This window comes from Phasianus colchicus, chromosome 22 (genome assembly GCF_987193195.1).
Source record: "Phasianus colchicus chromosome 22, bPhaCol1.hap1.1, whole genome shotgun sequence".
NCBI classification, from domain to species: Eukaryota; Metazoa; Chordata; class Aves; order Galliformes; family Phasianidae; genus Phasianus; species Phasianus colchicus.
The window spans coordinates 4,109,506-4,135,766 of NC_143457.1; the positions used below are offsets into that span (position 1 = coordinate 4,109,506).

General features: G+C 44.5%; 1 protein-coding gene across 3 annotated transcripts; it reads right to left on the reverse strand.

The window, feature by feature from the left end:
- Window positions 1–157: 157 nt before the first annotated feature.
- Window positions 158–25,365, reverse strand: TMEM201 (transmembrane protein 201). 3 transcript variants are annotated; one of them, XM_031613251.2, is made up of 11 exons: window positions 25,201–25,365; window positions 20,163–20,283; window positions 19,423–19,617; window positions 18,727–18,903; window positions 17,736–18,127; window positions 17,087–17,290; window positions 6,718–6,935; window positions 6,337–6,408; window positions 5,389–5,679; window positions 4,779–4,910; window positions 158–4,346 (listed from the first exon to the last, which is right to left on the reverse strand). In XM_031613251.2, exons 1-11 carry the CDS (start codon window positions 25,302–25,304, stop codon window positions 4,249–4,251), a joined length of 2,004 nt encoding a protein of 667 aa, XP_031469111.1. In that variant the 5' UTR covers window positions 25,305–25,365; the 3' UTR covers window positions 158–4,248. The 3 variants fall into 3 exon arrangements, with proteins under 3 accessions (XP_031469111.1, XP_089979000.1, XP_089978999.1); XM_090122874.1 differs by lacking the exon at window positions 25,201–25,365 and adding an exon at window positions 24,804–25,074; XM_090122873.1 differs by lacking the exon at window positions 25,201–25,365 and adding an exon at window positions 23,366–24,780.
- Between the last annotated feature and the right edge of the window lie 896 nt (window positions 25,366–26,261).

The following is a 26,261-nucleotide window of genomic DNA, read 5'->3' on the forward strand; positions in this document are numbered from 1 at the left end:
TCAAAGTGGAACGCTTTTCATTTCAGATCTCATCAGAGGAAAGAGATCAAAGCTAATCTGACCACAGACACACACACAAACCCAAATAGCATCTCCCTGCCCCCCAGCAAACATTCAGCTCCCCAAGAAATAAAATCATTATAAGGTGAAATTTTTTTCCATTTTTATTTTTTAAAGAAAAATATTCCTCTTTAAACACAAAGTATGAACTAAAAACCTCCGAGGAACAGTGTCTCCCCCTGGAGTACAATTTAACTAAACTGTACAGTGTCAGAGCTCCCCAAACAAGTACACATACATGACATACAGCGTTTCTGTCTCAGGAAATAAGGTTTAGGACTCAAAATTGTCCTCCACACCCTTTCTAGATACCAATTCCATTCAAAACAGTGATGATTACTCTCTATTGCAATGTGCATATGTGCACGTATATATAAACACACACGTGTGTGTATGTATATATACATAATTAAAATTTAACTCTCATTGGCCAAACTGGCCCTTTCTAGCCTTCTAACAGATGTGTGTGATAGAGGTTAAGACCACAGTTATTTCCTGGAATGGTACTTGGAAGAAAAAGAACATAGCAGCATCCACAGGCAACACAAGCCCTTCATTTCAGCTGCCTTGTTTAAAGGAACCCAGGCAGTTCAGCAGCGTTTACAGATGTTCCCACTACCCAAGAAGAGAGTGAGAACAAAACATTCACAAGCTGAATTTGTTGCTTGAGCAGACAGGCAAAATTCCAGTGAATCTGGCCCATGGATGCCAGCAATAAGTTTTACCACGTTGCCACAGTGACCAACTTCATGTCTAAGCTTTGTGGTAAAAGATGACTTTCAGAAATCAGCGACTGGTTCCATCCGTGCCATCAAATAGGTATGTGTATCACATCTATGGCATCTGCCAAGCTGCACCCATGCTGCAGAACTGGAACAAGGTTCTAGAATCCAAATCCTTCCTAATTCAGAACAACAAAATCATTAAAAGTCTTTGCCAAGTCTCATAACATAACTAACAAGCCCACACCCAAAGAAGTACAATGTTCCGAGGAAGGCAGAGAATGGAAATGGAGCTCATTTATGTTCCACCTTAAGATTGATTGTGGTTTTTATTAAGTAGCACTAAAATCTTTAAATCAGACAGTCCGTTTCATAATGATCTTTTCAGTTCCAAACACTCCAACAGTTTTTTTACAGTAGGAAAAACATTAGAAAAATAAAATTTCACCCCCAAACAACACTGTATGAAGATCAGCATCACCAGTCAACAATATTTTACAGGGGAACCAGATGATCTTTCCTCTCCTCCAAACCAGCTTCATACAGAAAACAGCAGCAAGATAGACACAGTATCTAGGAGCTAGATTAAGGCCAACAATATAAAGACAAACGTGGGTTCAGATCTTTCAAAAGGAAGAAACCCTCCAAATGTTTTCATACATATGCACGCACACACATACACACATATACTCTTGTGTACTACTCAAGCAAAGGCTTCACATCTGTGAAAGCACCACTGGAGAGTATTCTAGCACCAGAATGAGAAAGTTGGTTGTCTTCCCTCTTCAGCAATAAAATCCAAAGTCTTTATATTGCTTTGGACAAGGTCACCACATGCTCATCTAAGAACAGCTTCAGTGAGTGGATTCAGAAGTGCAGTAACAGCTTAAAGCATTCCTGCTCTGGGCAACAAGAGGTGCATTCAGAGGGTGCAGCTCCTTCGTTGCTGGAAAGGAGGGGAATTTCTATATTGCAATCTGGTAGAGACAGAGACCAACTTGGGCCCCAGGTGAGTGTGATGGTAAATGAACTCAGCGCAGACTGGGAGGTGAAAGTAGGAAGTTTGCATACATGAAGTCACAGTGCGCTTCTGTCAGCGTAATAAAAAGCAAAACCACTGTATTTTCTGGCAGGCTTGTCTCTGCATAGGCAGCCCCTGGGTATGGTGGAAGTCAGGACAAGGATCCACAAATGGGATGTCACACGTTACACCTGGACAACATCAAATGCAAACAGCACAGGTCTAAGGAGAAGCTTCTATGTTGGTTTGCTAGCATTTTTTCTATACACATGCTTGTGTGAGCCTGCACAAGTCTATAAAGGGGATAAAAAGCTCATAACAGCAACGCTGTGGGTCAGGTTCAGCTATAAGTAACAATTCATGCAAGTTACAAAAGAATTAACCATCAACCTGCAGCACATCCAGTTATTTCTGCTGCAGGTATTTATCCTGGATCTACACCTCTGCACAGGGATGCTGGCAGCCAGGTCTCTGCAGTCTCTCAGTGAGTGCATGGCCAGAGGTCTGTCCTCTGCATGCAAGATGCAGAGTAGGCAACAACTAGCCTCACTAACAAGGGGGGATGGGGAGCAGTGGCTGGAAGAGGACTGCTAAAATAGTGCAGGAAGAAATGGAAGAGACAATGAGAGATTTAATTTTTCAGAGCTTGAATCAGCAGTAAAGCCCTGCTCACTTTGTTACATGGCATGCTGATTAGGGTTGGGCTCACGTGAGGTGCTAAGTGAGGCTGTGGTAGGATCTCAATAAAACATGCAAGTAAAAAAGTGAAGTGAAAGGAAGGGTGATCATCACTCCAGGGTGTGAATTTCAGGGTAGGGCAGAGAATTATCAGCAGAGAGATGCTGTGTTTCTGTGCACATGCAAGAGTGCAATAAGGGGAACAAAAGCAGGACCAAGAGGAAGACACAGGAAGGTTAACTGTAATTCAAGATGCAAACACAGGACAATGGGATGAAGAGAAAGGGAAGAGAAAGGATATTTGAGGTAAAGGAGACCAAAGGAAGAGACGATAGAAAAACTCTTAACAGTGTGAGTCCAGTTTCAGAAAATACATAGCTAGTATGCCAGTTGGCTCTCTTTTCACCAGGTATCCTTGGCATGTTGGTAGTTCTCTCTGTATTTGGGATTTAAGAATCAAGGCATAAAGATTGTGGGTTTTTTTTTTCTTCCTAAGATGTATTAAATAATTTTGAGTGCTCAGCATGATACTCTAAATGGCCCCTGAACTCTAAGCCATGCTGATGACTCACCCAGAAGTGGAAGCACTCAAATTATAAGCTGTTTTTGAAAACCTAATGCTACTTTCTTTGGGTTAGAAAAACTATCTTTCCAGAAAGCAGAAGCAGCTCTGGCATCTCTCACTAAGAGCACCGTGGTATTTGTTTATGAAATATCTTAAATAATTACTTTGCAAATCCCAGAATCAAACTGAGGAGCCAGTTTTACACAATGTATACAATCAGACAGCTCCTCAAGTACCTCCCAACAGATACGTGCAATTTACAGCAAGAACAAGCTATGCCACTCCTGCTTCAGTGAAAACACCAGCAGCTGGAGGTGGGAGCTAAAGCCCTTCCAGTGGGGATCCCTTCTTATTACAACAGAATTAATGTCTCCTGCACAAAATAAAATTTAGGTTTCCTCTTTCTAATGCAAACCACAAAAGGATGTCTGCTTTGGATTTGTACATCCCTACAACAGCACTGGTTGGAGGTATGCACCAGAGAAGTTTCTGGGAAGATCAGAATGGCAGTTGGTGAGAGTAGCCTCAGGGCAGAGCCTGGGTGGAAGCACACGATCATATAAGATGCAAGAAATATGACAGAGCAGTCAGGGTAAGCAATGTGATCAGGCAAGCTTAAGACAACCAAAGAAAAGTTCGTTGGTAATTGAGAAGAGAGTGCCAAAGGAAAGGGAAAAGAGGAACCACTGGCCAAAGAGGTTCAGAATGCTGTTACTGTAGACAAAGCCCAGCATCAACTACTAAGCTGTGTGTCCTCTTCAGCTCGTTTGTTCTAATTCTCGTTTTAACAGCACCGTCAGCATGAGGTTAGTATGTCAGGACAAAGAGCTGAGGGGACATTCCTTACAGTGTACACCTTTTCAGGCTCATGTCTCAGGTCAGTTCATTCGAAAGAAAGCGTATGGAACATTTGAACAGCCTCTGGCTTTGAACTATAGGGCTTTCTGAGAGTTCTGCTCGCCACCTCCAGGGACAATCCTGTGATCTGTTCTACCTGGAAGTGATGGCAGCAGCCAATAGGGTTCCTTGTCATGACAGCTGACTTAACAGTCATTATAAAAACACAAAACCAACAAACAAAAAAAAAACCAGCATGCACCAGTGGCATGGCCATTAGATATGAAACTGTGGTTAAATTCATCTTGTCAAGGAGTTTTCTCAGAAGCAGGTGGGACCAGTAAGAAAGGAAGTGTTGGCACAAATCAGCGCAGGCTCCGGTAGACGTAGGCTGATGTGAAGATAGCATTGAGAGTCAGACTCACTGCCAGCAGACCTCGGAGAGCGGAGTTACCAAAATGACCTTGGTGGAAAAGGAGAATACAAAGAGAGAAAGGAACAGTAGGAGGAGATGTTAAAAGAACTGATGAGATAAATAACAAAATAACATATGCTGCATTCTCTCTGTCCAATGTTTTCACTGTAAGCAGGAATTTCTGAAGTACTTTTCCTGTTAGGAAAGATTCCACTGCACTCCTTAGCTCTATTTGCATCTTGTCCCTCTTCTAAACACCCACATCCCCACCCCTTGCCCTCAGTCCCAGCTGAGCACTCTGCCTGTCACTACTCTTCAAATGGCCCAAAGAATAGGAATAATCTTGTTAAGGGTTTAAAATAGCAGAGGGGAACTGCTTTTGCTACTTATTTCTTTGACCTTAAGATCAGATCACTACCACAGGAAAGATCTCAGCTGCCCTCCTGGGCACACTGAAGCACCCATGGGACTTGCACTCACCTCTCCAGCCCACCAAATCTTCTCCTTTGGTAGTTGTATCTACCACACAGGTAGATGAGTGTGATGAGTGATCCTCCTTTCTGATGGAATTATTGCTGCAAATACTGCCTCCTTCTACAGCAGATCTCATATCTGCAAAAAGAGGTATAAAAATTCAGAAGGCACCGGTGGAAGACAAAAGCAGTATAAAAAGCAAGGAAGACAAAAGCAGCCTAAAGGTGGTTGTGAGTAATGAACGCTTGCCTGGTAAAATCATGAAAAGATTGAGGATTGGAGCTGGAAATAAAGGCCAAATTTGTTTTTCATAAGTTGTCCATATCAGCATCACCAGAACCATGATTAAAGGACTTACCAAACAAGGCTAAGGGCAGTGGCAGTAGTATTCCTGTGGCACCACTCAGTGAGAACAGGACATCTGCTCCGGCAGAACAGTGGTTCTCCAGGCCAGTGAATTCATAAGGGAGCTTTGGTAGCCTAATAATCATCTCCACCTGAGTCCTGCCTAAAGATTTCCCATCTACCATACGGCCTAGATGATGCACAACTTTATTTGCAATCCTACTCTATCCCACAAATGCATTTCCAGGAGTGCAGCAGGCTGCCAGCATACCATGCATTCCCCGCTCGCTGAGGTTCTTTTTCGGAAACGAGGACAGCTCAGTTGTAAAGATGTTGCTGTCTGAGTGGGTGTGCGCCTCTGAGCTGGTTGGGGTGAGCAGGGCCTCATTCTGAGATGGGAAAAGGAGCAGCTTCTGTCCTTTCAGGTTCAGTCGGGCAGGGCTGATGAGTGGCCGGCGGTACCGCAAGGAACCTGAGCTGGAAGTCACAGAGCCAGCCACTGATGGTGCTGGAGAGGGGATGCGTGATGGAGCACAGCTGGCTGACAGCAGGGAGAAGTGCTCTGAAATGGAAATATCCCAGAAGAGAAAAGAGATCACAATTCCAATAAAAGAGGCACAGTTTTCTTTAACAGCTGTTAAGGAAGAGAGAACAGGAATTGCAAACAACCAACATACCTTGTACTAAAATTCATAATTCATTCAGTTTCTCTCTCTCATGCATTGCAAAACACAGAGAAATTCCACATACACTTTGGTACATTCAAGGATAAGGTATACTAGTTTGCTGCATTTGCAGCAGCACAAACAGCCCATGATCCATCTGGGGTCAGGAGTGCAACAGACAGGTTCAAAAGGGCAGAGCAGACAGCATAGCTAAATTACCAGTTCTGTGGGCTAGGGCAGGAAAGCAAAACAGAAGAGTTGCCCTAAGAACAATTTTAAGTCTCATTTCAAAGCAATCTCAGCTCACATATGGAGTAGGGAAGGGATCCTTGCTTTGTCTCACTGATTTCAGTGTAAGCTCTCTCAGGGAGAAGAATGTCCAAGTCTTATTTTAATGCAATCTCAATCTTAGTTGGAATTATCTCTGCAGTATTTTCATCAATGCTTTCACTGGGATGTGAGCAGGGAGGAAAGAATTAAACTAAGATCACAAGTTTCAATCCACCCACTGCAAATCCTGCAGAGATGCTTGTTCAGAAGCCTCAGTGCATTACCTGATGTGGGAGATTCCTTGGACTGAGATGACTGCGACGCCGGACGACTTCCACTGAACAAGTAGCCAGAATCTAAAAAGCAAAAACAAAATAGCTTGAACCTAGATGGCTCAGCTACCAGAGGTCTATCCTTGAAAAGGTAACTGCTTCATCTTGTCATCAACCTCAGAAGGGGAGGGGCTTTAAGTTTAGGCAAGAAAAAAAGTCTCCATTTTCCTAAATAAATTCCTAAATACCAGAGTCAGAATAATGACCTTCTCCCAGCTGCAGTGGAACAGATCTGCCCAACAGTCTCTAAAAATAAAATAAATGACCCTCCCCCAAAATATTTGGAATGAAAAGAATCTAAATCTAATGGGTTCCTTCTTTCCATTGCCTTACCTGCTCTGGCCAAGGAGGGGATGGTACCCAGAGAGAGTGCTCTGTTGAGACGTCCAGGGAGAGAGGAAGAAGAAGTTCTGCGTGGGGACCTGAAGAGCTGCTGGTTTGTCAGCTGGAGAATACTGGGTGGTGTTGGAACAAAGAGAGATGTAGTAGAGGAAGGGAAGCCAGTCCCAGTGCCATTGGGAAACAGAGTAAATGAATCCCCGGAGAAGTACCTGTAAATGACAGGCATGACAAGTATTTAGGAATGGATAGGTTCCAGAAACTCCCTCTCTCAGTTGTAACCAGGGGACCCAGAATGCAACAACCTAAACAGAACAGAAAAGAATTTGTGGGATTTTTTTGGACCAGAGCTACAATGCTCATTGTATCTCTAGCATAGGAAAACTTGTGTTCCTAAGTTTGCATTAATTTTTTGGTGCAGGAGTACAAGACAGAGAATGCTTTGAGTTTCTGGGCGTCTTTGAAACTGGGGAAGGAAGAAATGCTCAACCTCACTTAAATTGTGCACCGACCTGTTCTGCAATACAGGCTGGAATAAATGCTGGGACGATTTATTATCTCAGGTCCTTACGACTTCTCCCCTGAGAAAATCACTCTGATATAAATCATCAGAATGTTTTAGAAAGTCCAAATGCACAGAACACCAGTAACAGAGTGTACTTGATATTTGCTGTATGCATACATAAAATACATACTTAGAAATCTTGTGTTTATGGGAAACAAGTGGTTATCTGCTTGTCTTCACAAACCAGAATCAGTATCTTACTTCTGACGTCAGCACAGAGGAGAGTGTTTTTATGAACAGTTAGATAAAGATTTAGGCACATTTCCATGTTAAAACTAACATTCACGCCCCTTTGATACAATTGCCTTTGTTATATTTCTGTTGGACTCATCACCATCATCTTACAGATAGGAAGAAGCGAAAAGAACTAAGTAACTTGTCCAGGGTCACACAAAAACCCTACAATAGAACACAGACACAAACCTGGCTTTCTCAACCCTAAACCAAGGCCAAAGCCATTAAATTTTCCTTTCTTCATATATCTAATATCTTCATATATCACTAATATGTACTATTATAGTCATGCAGAGGGAACTGTGCTCCTGCAGCGCACTCTCCAGTGTCTCACTTCTAATGTATAAAACAGCATCTCTATCACAGTCTCTGAAGACATTTCAAATTGGCAACAGAAATTTCAACTGTATTCCTAGATCTTTGTTTCCAATAGGTTATTTGCAAGTGAAAGAAGGGAGCTGTAAAACAGTGATACCAATCCGAGAACACAAGATGAGAGAGAACTGACAAAATGCGCCTAAAGATACCTGCATCAGTTAACTTGGTTTTTAAGTACCACCAACTTCCACTGGTAATATAACTATCTGACAGGACTTGGCATTTTATGCAGTTGTTGCAGTCAGAACTGCCACAGCATATAGTTAATACGCAAATAAATCAGCAATTAACTTCTGATACTCAGATTTCGTGATGTACCTTTGCGGTGGTTCACAATTTAAGGATCAGCCCAAAGTGAACCATCTCTCACAAAATGACACCAATTTCTACCTTCTTCCCATTCCTCCTTGCAGAGTGCAGTTCCATTCATCACGTTACCCCAGCAGAATCTGCTTTGGAGTCTCACTTGTGTTCTCATAGCCTCTAAATGATTGCTTTAAGAAGGGAGCAATGCTGAAAGCATGGGAACTTTGTTTTGCTTTTTAACAACTGAGTGACGTACATGAAAAAGTCTAGAATTTGAGCAAGATACATCAAGGATCTCCTGTGAGGTTCTTTAATTAGAAACAGGCAATACTCTTGTCAAATAAGCAATGACAAAATACTAACAGAATATGAAGGGAATATACAGATACATTTTTAAATGGAGATTACCAGACTTTGCAGCCTGTAATCAAACTGCAACATTTGGAGGTTTGATCTCACTTCTGATGAAAACACTGAGACAGATGAGAATAGAAACCTGGTTTTTCATCTGTCAGAGAGAAAAGCCAGTAGTAAGACAGGGAGAGGAGGAATACATCTACCTCAGTGCTGTCAAATGATTTATGCACGTGCCACTCTCTCACGGAGATTAGAGATGTGATGCAGCAATATCACACAGTGCTAGCACACGCAGAAGCAGCAGTACAGATTTAAGATCATAATTTAAAATATCTTATAAAACTACTTATCTGCTAGTATGAGGCAGACATCAACAATCCCGACCAGCTTAATCAGGCTGAACAACATTTGAGCCGATCAGCCTCTGGTGCTTGCAAGCAGGCCATGCCTTTAACAGCAGCCAGGAACTCGTCAATCTTGCAGCAGAAAGTGCCCAACCTCTTCAGGTTCCAGAGGACCTGGGAAGGGTGTCACGCTTCGCAAACGTGCAGAGTCCTTTGGTGCACATACAGAGACATTTGCCTCACCACACATACAGACATGAACAGCAAATGGACATACTGACCTCCAAAAGGGAAAATGGATTTGAAAGGAAATAAGAAGTGCAGGTCAGAACTATGATACAGTTCTCAGAAACAGCAATATCTACCACTCACAGTGTCTACGAAAGGTCAAATCAGAGCATCACTTGTGAACATTACTTTTTTCCTAACTTTGTGCCTTTCCTACTCTTGTGCAAAAGGATCCATCTTTACACAGCTCCTTGCTGCACAGAAGAACAGCATTTCTGGCTTGCTGATTTTTGGCTGCTTTTCGCTGAAAGAGCGTGGAATACATTACAGTCATTCATCACTTACAACTATAATCTTGTCAGTAGCATTTCTACTTTTTTGGATTGGACTTCCAAAGCCTCTGCTACTCAACAACCCCAAATCTCAACCTCAACATGTTAGTGCCATCCAATCCTCTGGGCAGCCAATTAATCATCCAGAAAACTACTTTTCTATTTACCAAGGAAGAGTTGGACAATCTTAAGGATAGCACAATACCTTAGGATTAAAGGCTGACCAAGAATGGCTTACGTGTAGCTCTACTCTGAATAAATTCCTGCAACGTGCACAAAACTCTCATCCTTCTCTATGCACTCTTCTCTAATGTTTGCTACTGTTGTGCCAAGAGAACTAGATGCTGCTAAAAAGCAGGGGTGCTGTCATGGGATGGATGAGATTGGCCAGGAGAACTAAAACTTCCTGAAGCAGATGAAATAAAGCAAGAAAATCAAGAGGGTCAGTAAGGCAGGAAGCAGGCAGATCACAGTCCTTTGCTCTCAGATGACTGCATTTCTCCAAGCCATTTGTGTACGTGATAAAAGTGGCTCTGGCAAGTGGAAAACGTAACCAAGAAAGGAAGAGAGGGGAAAAAAAAGGCTCTGGAGTCAGATGTTTTGTGGAAATAGGGCCCGGAAGCCGTTTATTTGAGAACTTAGTATTGAGAACATCAAAAAATCGGTATCTTAATTAGTGTTTACAATGATCACAGCGTTACTAGACAGTTGGGCACAATTCCTCTACACAGATACTTGAGAAAAAAAAGAAAGAAAAAAAAAACCAACAGAAAATTAAAGAAGTGCATTACATGGCATAGGACAGTACACTGCCTTGAAGAAGCACCTCCTGCCTGTAGAGCCTCCTCTCTCCCAATATCTCCCCCTCCTATCAAAGTTAGCATGTGTTTTTAACTCACATTTTAACTGCAGATATGCTGCACCACCCACAGGATAGAGAGAGAGACAGGGAGAGAGCATGGGTCAGGTCAGACTACAGACTATAGATGGCTCCCTTCACACTAACAGGTAACGTGAAGAGTCAGGCAGCTTGATGTATGCATCCAGGTTTGTCTGCCTGGAATCAGCCAGGGTACCACTTGTCAATCGTTAGGTAAAACGTTTCCTTTGGAATCAAGTTCCCACCATAATTTACCTACAGACTGTCCCTGTGTAACTGCACTATGTTCTGCAGACAGCAAGGTTGCTGCTGCTGCACAGGCTGCAGAAGCAGCTCACTGCTGCCTTGCTTACTGCTAGCTGCAAAACAAGCAAGTTTCTGTAAGCTGACACACAGCCACTTGTCTGTTCTGCTGCATTACCTGGCCGCCAGCCAGTTCCATAAGCTCTGCCTCTGGTCAAGGTGATAGAATCAGGAGTAAAGAGCGATATGGCAAATAAAAAACAGGCACGCAGGGACAATAATGTTGAGAAAGCACAGGTCCCAAATACATTAAGGTTTTGATGCCAGAACAGAGCTAGGAATTTCATCTGCTCAGTCTAAGAATTGTTTTCTCCTACAAGTCACTCTGCTTTAGGTGAAAAGGGAGGGATGAACTGTAGCTGAAAGGGCTCCAGCTGCCAGGTCCTGCACTGATACCTTTTGGAATACAGATGTGATGTTTGGCATCAATTTGAGCCCCCCCCCCAGCTGGTGGCACGAAGGTGTGTGCACATTCCATGTCTACAAAACACCAACATTGGCAAAATTAGAAGATTCAGAGGACCTCTTCCCTGCTTGCATACTTGATAGCTTTGGTCCCATATGAGGCTTTACAGGGCACTCTTGGTACACTTCAGGACTGAGTACTGCCCCTTTCATGTGAGAGCATCTGCTAAGTCTCAAAGAAGCCTTAGGTGTACATGCAGGTGATGGCACACCTGGAAAGAACTGACAAGTTTACACGCGAGATCACACAAGTTCAATGGCAGCTATTTAAAAACTGAAAGCCATGTTCTGCAGCTCCCCACTTTCACAAGCAGAGTCAGTCTGGAGTAATGAAACCAGCTATTAATTTGATCAGTTTATATAAGTATAAATAGTTTGACCACAATACATCCATACATGACTTCTACAGTATTTAAGCATGATTATTAGCTTCACATCATTTCAGCTTACTCAAAAAATACTGAAGTTAAAATAAAACACTACTACACCATTTCTATATTCCTCTCCTGTCCTCACCTTTTGACACACCCAAGCTCAGTTCACCAGGGCATGCAAAACACAGATGTAGGAAAGGAGAAGTCATTAGAAAGAAAGAAATGGGATATAAATATAGGGTATCTAGACTTGTAAAAGGACAGGAAGGGGTCAGTTGGCATGCACAGATATCAGGGAGGGCTTCAGGAAGACCAAAAGCAGCAGCAGCAAAGATACTTACTCAGTTGCTAGCTTTGGGTTTTCACTTCAACCCTCATAGTGTCTGCAGAGTCAATGAAAATCCAAGAGTATAGTCCAAGTACCCTCATATTCCCACCCACTCTTACTGGTGGTAAATGCAGGACAAAAGCATGAGCCTGCCACACGTGCAGGCATTGCTGTCCCAAGCTGCAGCTGCAACAGTTCCACTGAAGCAGAGCAACGTAGTGTTGTCAAAGAGTTCATCCAGGGAAAGGCACTTAATAAAATCACCTTGAGCCCTTTATGCATCTCACTCTGCTGAGCAGGGCACAAGGTGTTTTTGGGCTGGAGCAGGCTTGATTTTAAGTGAGGCACATACTCACTAGGAGTTCCTCACCACCTCAGCTCCACTCTGTAGTCCTCATCCTCTGGTTCAGACAACAGCATAAGGCCAGGGTCAAAAAGCAGCACCTAAAATGAGAGGCTTTTGGGGCCAATACCCTCTAATTCTGCTGGGTTATGGTGTTGGCATCCTCTAGCCTGCGTGGCTGGGAGAACCCTTAGGCAACAGAGCTGTATCTGGTGACCACAGGTTACTTACCACCTGTTTCTCTGTAGCTCGAAATATAAATACCTCTAAGTGAACATAAGAGGCTCAAAGCACCAACCAAGTGGTTCTGGATGATTTCTTACCAGTGGTTTTTTTGTATGTTACCAGCCCTTTGGTAGCTATTATTTCCCTCAGCAGAAGGAAATGTGGCATACAAATCAACATCTCAGCCTTGCAAGGACAGTGACACCATGCTCAGATGTGGGGCTTGCACCAGAATAACTGAGCTGCTGGCATGCACTTCCTTCTGCTGGAGCCTAAGGGGGAAAGAAACCTGTCACAGTCAGATGGCATATCTAACTGCTGGGCTATTTCTTAACTGAACCCCAAGGCGAAGACATGAGATTGGTAAAGCACCTTCCTTACAGAAGCTACAGCATGGCATATTGTTTAGAAGAGTCTATTTGGCATTGAAATCAGGTACTGCAGGAACAGTGTCAGTAAAGGCAGCAATAGTTTCCTTAACTAGAGTACTATTTTTTTTTGTCCAGAAAGAGTCAACAGTAAGATACTGATAACTGAAAATCATCTTCTTCAGACCTAAATGTCTAAGGAGGAGCTCCAAGGACACAACTGGTACAGATCTAATATTAGCAGTTCATAAACCACTGGGAAAACAAAATCCTTTTCTTTCTTGCTTCCCTCTCCTCCTATTCCATCAGCCCCAACAAAACACATAAGCAAGGCAAAAAGAGAGCTTCTAAGAGACCAGAAATGCAATTGCTGCATATTTGTTCCTAAAGCTTTGAGGTTTTTTGTTTTTAGAAGCAGCAGCAGCACCAACTTGCTCAGGCACCAAATACTGGGAAAATAAGCTCAAGTCTGGAGCAAAGACAACTTCTTTGGCATGAGGAGTCGCACTCCAACATCTGCTTTGTTATTTTGTTTTGCTTTAAAAATTTTTCCAATTAAGAGTCCAAAATTTCTTCGATTGTAAGGTGAAGAAAGCACCGCAGAGACCAAGGCTTCAGTTGTACAGGCTGGCCACAGAACGAAGCAGTTTTCTGGTGTTCTGACATGCAATATTACTGCAACCTGTAAGCATACTTCACTTGTATTAATTTGAATAAAGTGAAGACAAAGAGTTCTTGCCTCAAATATTCTTTTAGTAATATTATTTGGGCTTCACAGTATAAAACCCACTCCTTCCCCCAGTTCTACTGCCTGCTCAAGGGATTTTGGGTGCACCTCCCCCCCCATTCCATCACACCACTGTATAGGAAAAAAGGCAAGAGAGTAAGAGAAAAGATCAGGCACAGAAAGTGATGTAAAACAACAGAATAAGTGTAAAAAGTGCCAGAGCTCAGAGCGCAAATACAGGGCATATTTAAACTGAAAGAAAAAAATAAAATACTGCTAAAAAGAAGAGAAGAAAACAGCTTCTCAGACTTATGGGGCCACAAGAAATAGGACCAAGCAATACCTGACACAGCCCTTTCAGCTCTTGAAAGTAAAATTTCTGAAGAGGCTGACCAGCATCTTTGCATGCTGCCACCAAGTTTCCCTGCTACAGGGCAAGAAGATTCAGATCAATTTTATCCCTTCTAAAGAAAAGGATATTGCCATTAGAAACCAGGCATGATGTTACTGAGACCATTCCCACATACTTGTCAGCTACTTCCCCTCACCTCACCCCTTTCTCCTCTTCTAAAAGCGTGGTTCCTCCCACTATTTGGATATAGCTAACAGCAGAGCAGCAAGGGGAAACTGTTTACCTCTGCAAGACCAGCTGCTTGCAAACTCACATGCTAGAAGGAACCTTCAAGTTCTATATGCAAACGCACAAGACAATCACAACTTAACATAAACGACTACCTTCCCACATTTCATTTTAAAAAATGAACTGGGAAATACTGAAGACAAAGAAAGGAGCAAAAAAGAGGCCATAGGTCTTATTTCAATAATGGACATAAGGTCACCTTATGGGTCTTTCATGCAGGTAGTTTAGAGAATGACAGAGCTGGCACTGGATTTGGTTCCACTGCCCATTTCTTTAGGTGGATTTGTCCATGACACTGAAGAGAAGATGACTGCAGGAAAATTGTGTTGGAAGGACATTTGCAGTAAGGAGTTTTCAAGGCCTGAAAACATTGCAGTGATCACTGCACTGGAGGAAAGGCTAAGTAAACAGTGGTAAATCATCTATCTACAAAAATATACGCAGTTGTTTGCTACTTCCTATCTTTTCACCAGTCTACTGCTGTCTTTCTTAATATTTCTCCCTTCTTCCACCAGCTGACAGAGGAGCCTATGGTCTGGTACAGACACCAGATTTTTAGGGCACACTTCCTACTAAATCTCCTACTAGTGAGAAAAAGGAGTCAGAGTGACTGCAGAAGTCTAAGCCAGTACTAAGGACTGTGCATATTTCAGGCTTTTTTCTGCTTTGATGAACTCCCATGGCTTCTTAGAAGTATTTACTTTAGAGGAACAATTCTCTAAATTCAGTAAATATCCATTGTCCTCGTGGAAAATAAGACACAGTAATTGTTATTCAGCATAAAGACACAGTAGTTGTTATTTAGCATTTTAGAAGCCTGAGACTGGAACGAAAAAAACTGGAGTCTGGAGTTGGAAGACAAAGCTTTTGGGTCAGGATTGAGAAGCACCAGGAAACAGAAGGGCAGAACCAGGTTCCGAAGATGCTGGTTCCCTTTTGTGCACATGTAAATAAGCAGCCACCTGAACAGCATTGTTTGTGAGCACCAGAATGGAGAAAGGTGTTGTGCTGGCTTGGAGGTGGATACAGCAGTTGTTTGAAGGCACCATTAAAACTATTTGTAAAGAAGAGCACACATGGGAAATAGGTTTCTGTGTTCCCTTCCAATGCCAGCTGCTGTGTTACAGGCACAAAGTCTTTCATCCAGGAGCTGTACCTGCCCATGACACACTCAGCTCACTTGGCTTACTGATAATGGATCTATACAGAGCTTTTTGTTAGTGCTACATTTGTGCTTTCACAGTGAATTTTGGCTTGAAGAACAATAACTATGAAAGATATGACACATTTTGTTTCCTTAAATATTGTTCTTAGCATTTCACCTGCTTCTCCAGTATCCAGCAGCATCTGGATCTTTCAGTGGGAGATGCAGAAACTTCACAGTGAGAGCTCCATTCTGCTTATTTTAGAGTTTATGCATAGGAAGATCAAGACATCCAGCTAACGTATCAGACTATTACCATGGCATGTCCTGCCTGCTATTCTGAATATAATAGCAGATTTCCTGGAACGGTGCTGTTTCCTCTAGAAAGCCCATCTCCAACTGCAAGACCTGAACTCAGATGGGAAAAATCAGTGGAGTGCCTTACAAAAAAGAGCACAAGATAATCAGACTGCTTACCCAGCAAGGACCCAGCAAGCTCAAGCTTCATCTGTGTATGCAGTAACCCAGCCATCCAAGCTTTCAGAAGAGGACTGCCAAGGTCTCAATTCAGAAGTTACAATTTCCAGGCCCCTTTCTTTAGGTGCATTACTACCAATGCCAACTTCCACTAAGACACCCCACATTCCCTCCAGTAACATTTCTATTGCTATGGGTCCTGCAGCAGAAGCTCCCACCCCTTACTACAGCACATCTTCCTGTGTTCTCAAGAACCTGCATTTCTTTTAAGTAAAACATTAACTGGATAAGCAGTGACATACAGCAGAAGTCAGCCATATAGCACAGCATAGAGTTGCAAGTACTGTATACCTTCTCTTTCTAAGGCTACAGAAGTAGAGGAACACAGCTTCATCCAGTTGTGCTTTTACACAGAGGCTCCTCTTACAAAAAAGAAAACAAAACAACCCAAACAAATAAAGAAAACTAGCACAGAAAACAACAGCCACTGGTAGAACTGAAAATTAAGCCTAAAGTATTTTCAGATATCTAACAAAGACACTTTGAGCTACATAACCTTTTAAAGCACCCTTTAAAATAAATCATTGAAGTTCCAGTCAAAAGGACTTCAGGACTCCTTTTCATTTAAAATAGGAGTCCCAGAAGAATGGCAGAGCAAGACAGCATGCAGTTAAGTGATGCTACACAGTGGAAGGCAAGAAGAACAATGTTATGGACTACGCATGTCCCCTCCTTGCATGCCCACACATCATGCAGTGTTACTACAGCACACGCCAGGAGGAGTCAGAATCCAGAGGCAAGTTTCCATCAGTTTGAAATTAAAGCGACCAGCACCATTAGAAAATTGAATGTGGCCCAGGCCTCATGGAGTATCAAGGAAGAGGATTCCTCTGTGACTGGCTAAGGATGGACAGGCAGTGAGAAGAACCAGAAGGACAGGAGAAGCCAGAATCTCTTTGGCTGGAGAAGCAGGATGGGAAGGAGTCTGCATTTATGGAGCAGTTTGTGAAGCAGTTGCTGGAAGAACTGGCTTTGGGAAGGTTGGATATTTGCACTGCTGACGTAGGATTCAGAAGGAAGGGAGAAGGGATGCAGCAGGAGAAGCTTCCTTGGCTAGCACCAGCAGTGGGAATGCTCCAAGAAGCTAACACAGTGGGAAGCAAGGATGGCAGGAAAAAAGATATATATATGTGTGTATAAAAGAAGAAAAGATCTTCACTGCTTTTCTAATTTAAAAAAATAATAAAAGGGAGAGAAAATAAAAGGAGAAGAGAGAAGCACCAGTCGCACAGAGTTCATAAGGCTTTTTTCCTCCTTCCCCCAGCGTCACTGCTCTGGCTCTGACCTTCGGGGCCGGTATCTCCGCTGGCCCGTTGATTTCCGCGTTGCCACTGCTGCAGTGAAGCCCACCAAGCAGCATAGGGACGTGGTGCCAAATTTGGCTGTATCTAGCCAGCTGGGTGTTTCCATCTTCAGGTACCTCTCAGCTAAATGCAGGCTCATCACTATGAACCACAAGACTGAAGCAAATGCATCAATTCTTCGGAGCCTGTAATGTCAAAAATAAAAACAACAAAAACAATCAATGAAGATACAAACTTCAATAAACCCCATCCCATAGCTGTGAGGAAGTGGTGGGAAGGGAAAAGCTGGGGAAAAAGTGGGGAAAGTTCAAAGGCTGAACAGGCCATGTGCTGGGATGTATCATCACCAGCCTTTCCCACTGCTGTGCTAAGTACCACCAACAGATTAGTTTTACTCTCCAACAGTTGCACTGGGAAGCTTCCATTCACTGAAATTCCAGCTTAAATGGAATGAATCAAGGCACAGAAAAGAAGCAAGCTCTGCTGTTAAACTTGCTAGAAATCCAAAGAAGAACACGGAGAACAGTGCCACCCAGTACATTCTGGAGCTGCCCCATGTCTCACTGAGTCAAGACAAAACTGCCAATGCGTTTTTTCTTGAATTGGAACAGAAGTAAAAAGCACACCCACCTGATCCGCCCAGCCAAGAACATTGCTAGCAGGCAGGTGAACAACCCAAGAACAGCAACTGCCATCTGATGATTCTTTCCATAATCCCATGCAGCGCTCAGGTTCTCCACCATCTGTTCTGGGAGCATGTGGAGCAGCTCCTGCCAGCCTGCCGCCGTCATGGAAGTGTCATTTCCTAAGTCTGCATGTGAGCTCGTGCCAGTCCTGTTCTGAACAGATGCTGGACTAGAAGAGACAGGAGCAGGGACTGCAGCATTGAGTGAGAAAGGGTCGCCTGGTCCGTACAAGGCCAACAGAACCAGGAATGCACAGCTGAGGAAGGCCAAGAACCGCAGAAATATCACCTGAGCTGGTGTAGTTATGGAAGTAGTGGAGGAAGATGAACACAAGTTCTGCAGAGGAAGAGAAAAACTTGTTGTTAGAAACTGAAAAAAAAAAAAAAAAAAATGCAGTAAGGTTTTGAAATGGTGCTTTACTTTTAGACTGTATGGTTTACTGAACAGTTTTGCCCTTGTCCATCTCACTACTGGACTGATGCTGGATGGGACGTGCTAGGGTAGCAAAGAACAGAAGTACAAGCAGAAGCCAAGGTCTGCTGGGCACTGAGCCAAAGAGGTCATAGATCACCTTCCATCATACTTATTTCTTTTTTCCTGAACTCTGTAGTTTCCTGCACTGTACTCATGACTTAGCATCCCTATCTCCCCTTTTTTGCCTGTCCCACCGTTCTAATTCCACTCTTTCATGATTACATTTCAGACAGTCTCTTAAATGACACAAACAAGACAGAAAGATCAAATTAACAACAGGAAGTATCTATGCAAACTATTCCACATTTTTCTAAACTTCTGCTATGCACCCATGGTCCCAGATTTAGAAAGCCCCATGGCAGCCACCAGCACTGATATATCCCCCAGCTATAAACTCAGATGCAGAAGCACTGATTTTTCTGTACTTTCCCCTAAATTCCCTCTTCTCTCCTGCAACATACCTGAGCATAGGTCTTGTCTGTCTCACGGCGTTTGAAGTGGTGGCTGAGCAGCAGTGCCCGCAGCTGCCGATTCTGATGCTTTATGTAATATTCCACAGCAGCCTGGCATGGACGACACAGTTTGTAGGTCTGCTCCAGATGGTGCTTATACACCTCAATCTCCTCATCATATTTGCCCTGATGATAGGAAAAAACAAACAAGTAGGTGAGCACTGCAGATCCCTTACCAGTTATCATGCTTGCTATTGACATGTGAATGGGGCATGTTCCCAGATTCCAGAAAAAGTCCTAAAACTAGATCTGAAGAATGACTAAGCTGGAGGCAAGCCATACAGTCAGCTTCCCAGATAGCTCACCAAGCCTCCATATACCAGAAGAGACACATACAGCACTCAGAGAAAGCTTCTGTTGTTATTATGGAAATCTCCAATTTGTGGCCAATTTTTCTGTAGCCAATTTTGCCGTTTTTGTTTACATCTCATGAACACAGATGATAAGACAGAAAACTAGACTAGCCCTTGCCCTCAGCAAAGCACATGGCAGAGGGGCTGGAACTAGATGCTCCTTTGGGTCCCTTCCAACCCAAGCCACTCTATGACTCTATAGATGAAGAGCCACAAAAGACACACAGCTCTGCCACATGGAAAGCATAGGATGAACGTGCTTCCATGATGCCAGTCCCTACCCAAGACTTACCTCCTCCCTTGGTGAGAATGAAGCGAGCTGTTTGATCTTTGTAGTCTGATGGTTGTTGCATTTCTTGCAAAGCAAAATTTGGCTGCTCACCCACTGCTGTGGTTTGGTGGGATCACAGAAAGTTGTAGCACCTGAAACAACGTGGTTAAGGTGTTCCATGTACTGAGCGGGGATGGGCTTGTTGTAGTCTCCATTCTGAAAAGAATCAAAAAGAAACCAGGAGGAAAAACAAAAGTGAGATCATATAAAACAAAGTTAGGTATTCTCTAGCTGACAACAAAATCCTCCAAGCTCTGTACTCCATAACTAAGTAACAAAAGGAAAAGTGAAAGAGAGATAAAACACTTCAGATCTTCTCCTCATCCACTGTTCTATACATCCACTGTACGCAGTTGTTGCCTTTTGGTTTAAGAAAGGCCTTGTAATTTGACACCCTATGTGACAATTCATCTATTCCAAAATACAAAAGAATAATCATTCCATATAAAAAAAAAATATTAATCTTCAGAGATACTGGTGAAAATGACAAATTTTCTTCCCCTGCTTCAAAGGGCAAAGGCCTTGACATCACCACTCCACATCAGCACATCCCCCTGCATGCAGATGCTCTCTCAAACGTGAACAAGTGTACTGAGCAGCTGATTGTAGGTGCTCAGCACAGAGCCACCAGCTGTCAATCTGCTGAATATTCAGCCACAGAGCACCTCCCCAGCCTCCCTCCAGGCAATTCATCACAGTACCTCTTGGAAGCCGTTGTACTGCTCGCAGTTGGGGCAATCCCAGCAGTTGCGATTCCCATATGGCACCACCGTGTCCTGATTACAAAACCAGCAGTTCACTGTCACATGTGTGGGCTTCTTCCTGTTAGGAACAGAAACGCGTCAGGCATCAGCATCAGATCTGATGTGAAGGAAAGAAATGGCTTTCAAACAGGGAACCGTAAGAGAGCCTGGAATAACAGCCAACCTTCCCATTCAGTAAGTGTAACTGTCTGACTCACAGTAGTTATTTTAGCAATGAAAAGAAGAACAATTAGAGTAGAAATAAATTCCTCCCTGATGCTAACATCTCTTTGTGCTAGTACTGTGGACATGCCAGAACTTTAATAACGACCTTGTGAATAAACCACTTCACTAGCTTTTCCAGAGGTACATTTGGGAGTAGAAGTCATGTTCATAATCACCAGCATTCAAATTCACAAAGAGTAGAGTATCTGCTTAATATACAGGATCCTGGGAACAGTCCATAAAAACTGTGGATGATGGTATTCAGAAACCTAGGAAGTGAGCTCACTGCTACAGTGCTACTACCTGCCTTGATTATCATGGAATTTTTCAAGGACAAGTGCATATCAAATTAGCCCAAAGTTCAGGCACTGTAAATAGCTGTTTCTTCTAACAGCTCAAGCTAAAAAGGAGGAAATGAGGAATCATCAGACCTTCCCCAGTTTTTACATTCTGGAATTGAAATGATGAAGACTAATCTAATCACCTGGACCATAAACCCTTTGTTTTGATTTTTTTTTTTTTTTTTAAATAGTCACTGCAAGAGAAACAGCTGTGACATGGTGCCATTAGAGGTTTTGACAAATGTTTGAACAAAAAAACTTCAGTACGTTGAGCCTTGTCTGCTCAAGAAGCTCTGCATTTGTCTTCAAGCCTGGAGCAATATCCAAGGGGAAGCTTCACATCAACACAGCTCAGCTGTCTGAGCTTAATCACAACCAGTCACAATCACACCTCCAAGGAAGGGCAGCTGCTCAGGCAGAGCCCAAGCAGGGACTGGCCTTGGTGGCCGTGCAGACAGACAGGTCCAGCTGCTGCCTGCCCCATTTGCTGTCCAGTTCTGCAAAGATATGAGGGCCAAACAGCTTTTACAGGAGTGTCCATATAGGGCACATACATAAATACACTGCTGTGACAGGTGAATGGCTGCTAAAAGTTGGCCCAGTCAGGGAAAAACAAAAAAACAACCAGGACCCCACACAGTGATCTGTGCCCAAAGGGACAGAGCTGCTTGGCAAACATCAAACATCTAGAGCAGCACTGAAAGCAATTGAGCAAGGCAGCTCAATGAGAGCCTAGAGAGCAAACAACAGGAGCTGAAATGCCCAAGTTGGGAGCAGCTTCCTTTCTCTTTGCCCTAAAACATTCTCTGCTGTTGCAGTGTTCTGTACAGAAACACCTGAATGCTGAAGAAATGTGATGTGGAACCCTGCAACCAAACAGGCAGGTGGTTCTCCCCTTAGTTACACAGGCTTTTATCACAGCAATCACCCTTGCAGCTGGATGCCTATAATTAAGATTCTTCCCAACTCCCATTTCCATAGACCTGGTCTTGAAAATTGGTTTGTAAAACATCAAATCCTTGAGCATCCTGTTTAAGTATGAATGATAAGGATAAACCTGAAACAAAGCACCAAAAAGAAGCCCACAAAGCGTGCATAGAGGATTCCCTGCCAGATGCTGAAAGGAAATGGCTGGAGCTACTAGGGTGACAGATTCTCTTCTCAAAATAGATGTATACTCCCACACCCCTCCTAAGATCGATGTTCTCTGCTTAATTCTTTGCTTGATTGCCAAGGGGACTCAAAACAGTAAGCAATCTGAGATAAAAATACAACCACTGAAGCTGACAGGCATGAGAAAGAAGAAAAAGAAAAGAAAACCAGAAAATAAAGTGACTAGTCCACGTTTCCCTTGAGCTGTCACTACCAAAGATCCAGGTAAAAAAGCCATGCAATGGATGGGCTGCAATACCTAGTGGTGCCAGTTTCATCTCACTACCTTAAGTGTAAAAGCTGTCAACATATAATGCACAGGATTTAGCATGCTAGCCTAATACAAATCCTACTGTGCCTTGAGCATAGACTTTGACAGCAAGCACAACCTAAATTCCATCCTCAGATGTAGGTCACTGCACAGCTCCTTGAACTAATAGAGGCACTGGAGCAAAGTGCTTCAATCCCTCCCAGCCTGCTGTTGAGCTATCCTCTGGCACTGGTGAAAAGAAGAGATGCTGTACTTCAACCTCTTCCCTCTTCTATGAAGCAATGGAACAGACAGAAGCACTAAATTCATGGATAACACAGATGTGGTAAGCAAAAAGAAGTAATAAAGCAGGATTTGAACTGTTAATACACTCAAGACCCTTCCAGCTTTACCAAACAGGATTCCTCTTCTCATGCTTGGAGTTAAGGATGTGCTACCAAGGGTTAAATAGCTGCCATTCACTCACACAACGTATGCAAAAAAAATTGCTACATCCTAGATTGTTTAGGATAAAAAGCAATAATCCTTCCTTTTCTAATGCTATGATCTGTTGCCATAGAAACGGGAGGAAAAAAGTAATAATAATTTTAAAAATCTGGATATAGAAAGAAGAAAAAAAGGTCATCTGAGGCAAGAACACGTAGGTGGGGTGCTAATTTTCTAGCAACTGGGCAGGACTTTAACAATGAAAAAAAAAAAGAGCGTGACTCTCAAATACAGACTGAAAGATGTTCAACTACCCACACCTTCACTGATTCCACACAGCGACTGAACATCATAACCCAGAGCACACAGTGCTTCTGAAGTCAGATATCATCATGAGAAGACAGGCAGTGCAAAACCTATATAAGAATCTACCTGTGCTCAATTCTTTACAGAGCAGCAGGAAAACCATCTGCAAGGAGTTTATATTTTAATGCTGCATTAATGTGAATCAGCTTCCCTGGACAAAAGAGCCACTCTGCATAGTTAAATGTGAGCAACAAACAGCAATTGAATTACTGCATGTTTGCTGTACCAGCTTAAAATCTAGTAGCACACACACCCTAACGAGGTGGAAAAATTGCCAGGTTTGGACTGTTTTCTGTGCATAGGGTTTTTGCATCAAGGAACATGATGCTGAGTTCAGCTCACAGTCAGGGAAGCTCGGTTTCTGGGTGGCACTCACTGACCTGCTGCATTCCAAGCTGTGCTGTCAAAGGGGGTCTTCCAGAGCAGACCCATTGTGAAAAGAAGCATCCCAGCTGTCTGGATTCCAGCAGGCATCCAAGTGATGGTTCCTATGAGCAGCCTCTGCCACTACTGACCAAAATAGCCCCCAAAAAAGAGTCCCTCACAAGGTACTCTCTATTGGTCCTGGTAACAAGTCAGTAGCCAACAATCAGGAGGGGCCCAAAAAATGAAGGAAAAATGGCTACAGTTGCAGGTCTGAACTCAGCAAAGGACTTTCAAGAACACATAAGAAGCCAGTAGCAATGCTGTGATCTCAGAGGAAGACCACAAACACACCAGAGTTTTTCTTTCTGGCCCAAACCTTAAGGAGCTGCCCTGCTTATCTGAGTATACATCAACTCCTTTTCTGCCTTGATAAAAAAAGCAACCATGTAGGATGCTGCCACAGTTACAGCAGTGTAACTCTACATGTTAACAGTTACACCAGCACTGCTTTGCACTAAGTTGTTCAGATTTATTTTATTTCCCTTTCTAGAAGCTGTTGTGGAAAAGTCACCTTGTGCTTACCTATATAGTATTTACTTGTTCTGAAAACGGAACCGAACTGCACTAACAGCAAAAGCAACATCACACCTCCCTGGATCCCTACCTCTCTTACAAAGCTGCTACCTTACTGACTCTGGAGGACTCATTTAACTGAGGCAAAAAAGTAACACTGGAATGGGATCGAAAAACAAACGCAGAGCCCTAAAGAATTATCAGCATCACACGATGGAACTATTTACAGCTCGACAAGGACTTGGTAAGAAATGCTTCCCATTCCAGAGACATTTTGACAAACTCAAGCACAAATTCCACCTCTTGCCTCAAAGGAGGCATTAGAGTCAATAGGGTCAGCCTGCTTCACTTCGGATTGCTTTAGGCCACTCCTTACTAAACACACCTCAGAAGTGCCAATACCTGCATACAGGCTGACAGACCACTGATGCTGCATGTGGTCATATGAACTGCAAACACAATAGAGCAGACCTGAAGGGTTTTGTTGTGGATATAGAAGCACGTTTCTGTTCTGAAGCATAAACCTGACAGGAACCTTCACACCACGAGCCAGTGGGGCCTTCTTTTACCCCAGCACTCAGCTGATGAACAGCCTGTTACATAGTCTAACACACCTCTTATTCTGTATATTCCCACATTCCAACTGTGCTAGATTACAGTCTGCAGAATTAAGCTCTACACCTTTCATGCAACCCGTACCCAGATGCTTTTCAAACTTTGGCTTTAACCGATCTGTTTAATTTTGTCCTAAGGTCAGAAACGCTGCACGCATATTAGAACAAAATGCCTACAGAATTACGGTCGCTACATAATTCTGACTTCCCAACCCGCAGCACCGCACAGCACTGCTACCTCCAGCACCGCTCCCTGCAATCACACCTTCCCACAAGAAGCAAACCGCTCTCCTCGTCCCGAGCACCAGAAGCACGTTAACAACCAAACCCAAAGCCGGGACTCCAGCGACACATCCAACGTCCTGCAGGACGGAAAGACGTTCGGAGCGTTTTTTTTTTTAAAAAGCACGGCTCCCACGGCAGCCGACTCCTCGGAACACAAAGACACGGAGCGATTCCTGGGAACACGAGAAACACGCCCAGCCCTCCACCGGGCAAAGCCTCGGCCGCGGAAGCTCCTCGCCTCGTTAGCTCTTCCCCGCTCCCCCTCCCGCCGCCTCCCCGGCCCACGAGGCCCCCGCGCCGCCGCCCCGCGCGGATCCTCCCCGCCGCCGGGCCCGCATCCGGCCGCCGCCCGCCGCTCCCTCCGATCCGGCCCGTACCTCCGCGCTATGCGGTACAGCAGCAGCCCGGCGGCGGCGGCGCACACCGTGACGCCCAGCCCGGCGGCGGGGCAGCGGGCCAGCAGCGCCCCGGCTCCGTCCATGCCGCTCCCCCGCCGCCGCCGCCGCCGCCGCCACCAACCGGCGCCGTGACCTCGGCGGCGCCGCTTTGTACGCGGTTCGGCCGCCCCCCCGCCGCCGCCGCTCCGCCCCTCCGGCCGCCCGGGGGCGGGAGCCGTGACTCACGGCGCGGCGTGAAAGGCCGGAGTCGTGCGGCGGCGGCGCCGTGAGTCAGCGCCGCAAAGGCCGAGATCGTGGCCGCGGGGGCGGGGGCGGCCGCCGGGCTCCCGGCCGTATCGGGGGGCGGCGGGGCCGTCGTGCCTGGCCCGGCGCCCGGGGCTGCGTGCTGCCCGCTCTGCTTCGCTTTTTTTTTTTTTTTCTCTTTCCTACATTGACACGCGGGGCTGCCAGGCGTGCCGCAGCGAGCACCCTCTGCAGGGAGGCTGCGGCAGCAGCAGCTCGGCCCGGCTGCAGGCCCAGGCCTGGAGAAAGGCTTCCGAGAGGAAGGATCGTCTCCTCCCAGGGCCTCTCGCGCGCGGTGGAAAGCATGGAGCTTACGGGAACGCTGCCGTTTGCATCGATACGTGGTTTTGAGGCAGGCAAGGAAAGTAACGTAGCGGCTGAGAGAATGATGAAAGTGAAATCGATAGAGAAATTGAAAGGGTTGATAGCTGCAGGACGAGGGGAAATGGTTTTAAGTTGAGGGAGGGAAGAAGTTCTTTGCTATGAGAGCAGTGAGGTGCTGGAACAGCTGCCCAGAGGCTGTGGATGCCCCGTCCATCCCTAGAGCTATTCAGGACCAGGTTGGATGGGGCCCTGGGCAGCCTGGGCTGGTGTGAAACGTGGAGGGTGGTGGTCCTGCATTGGCTGGGGGTTGGAGATTCGTGATCTTTGAGGTCTCTTCCAACCCTGGCCATTCTGTGGTTCTATGAATAAGCACTTTACCAGATGTGCTTTCCCATCGTGGAGCCGCCCCCTTCAGGAAAACACAAAGCCCTTCC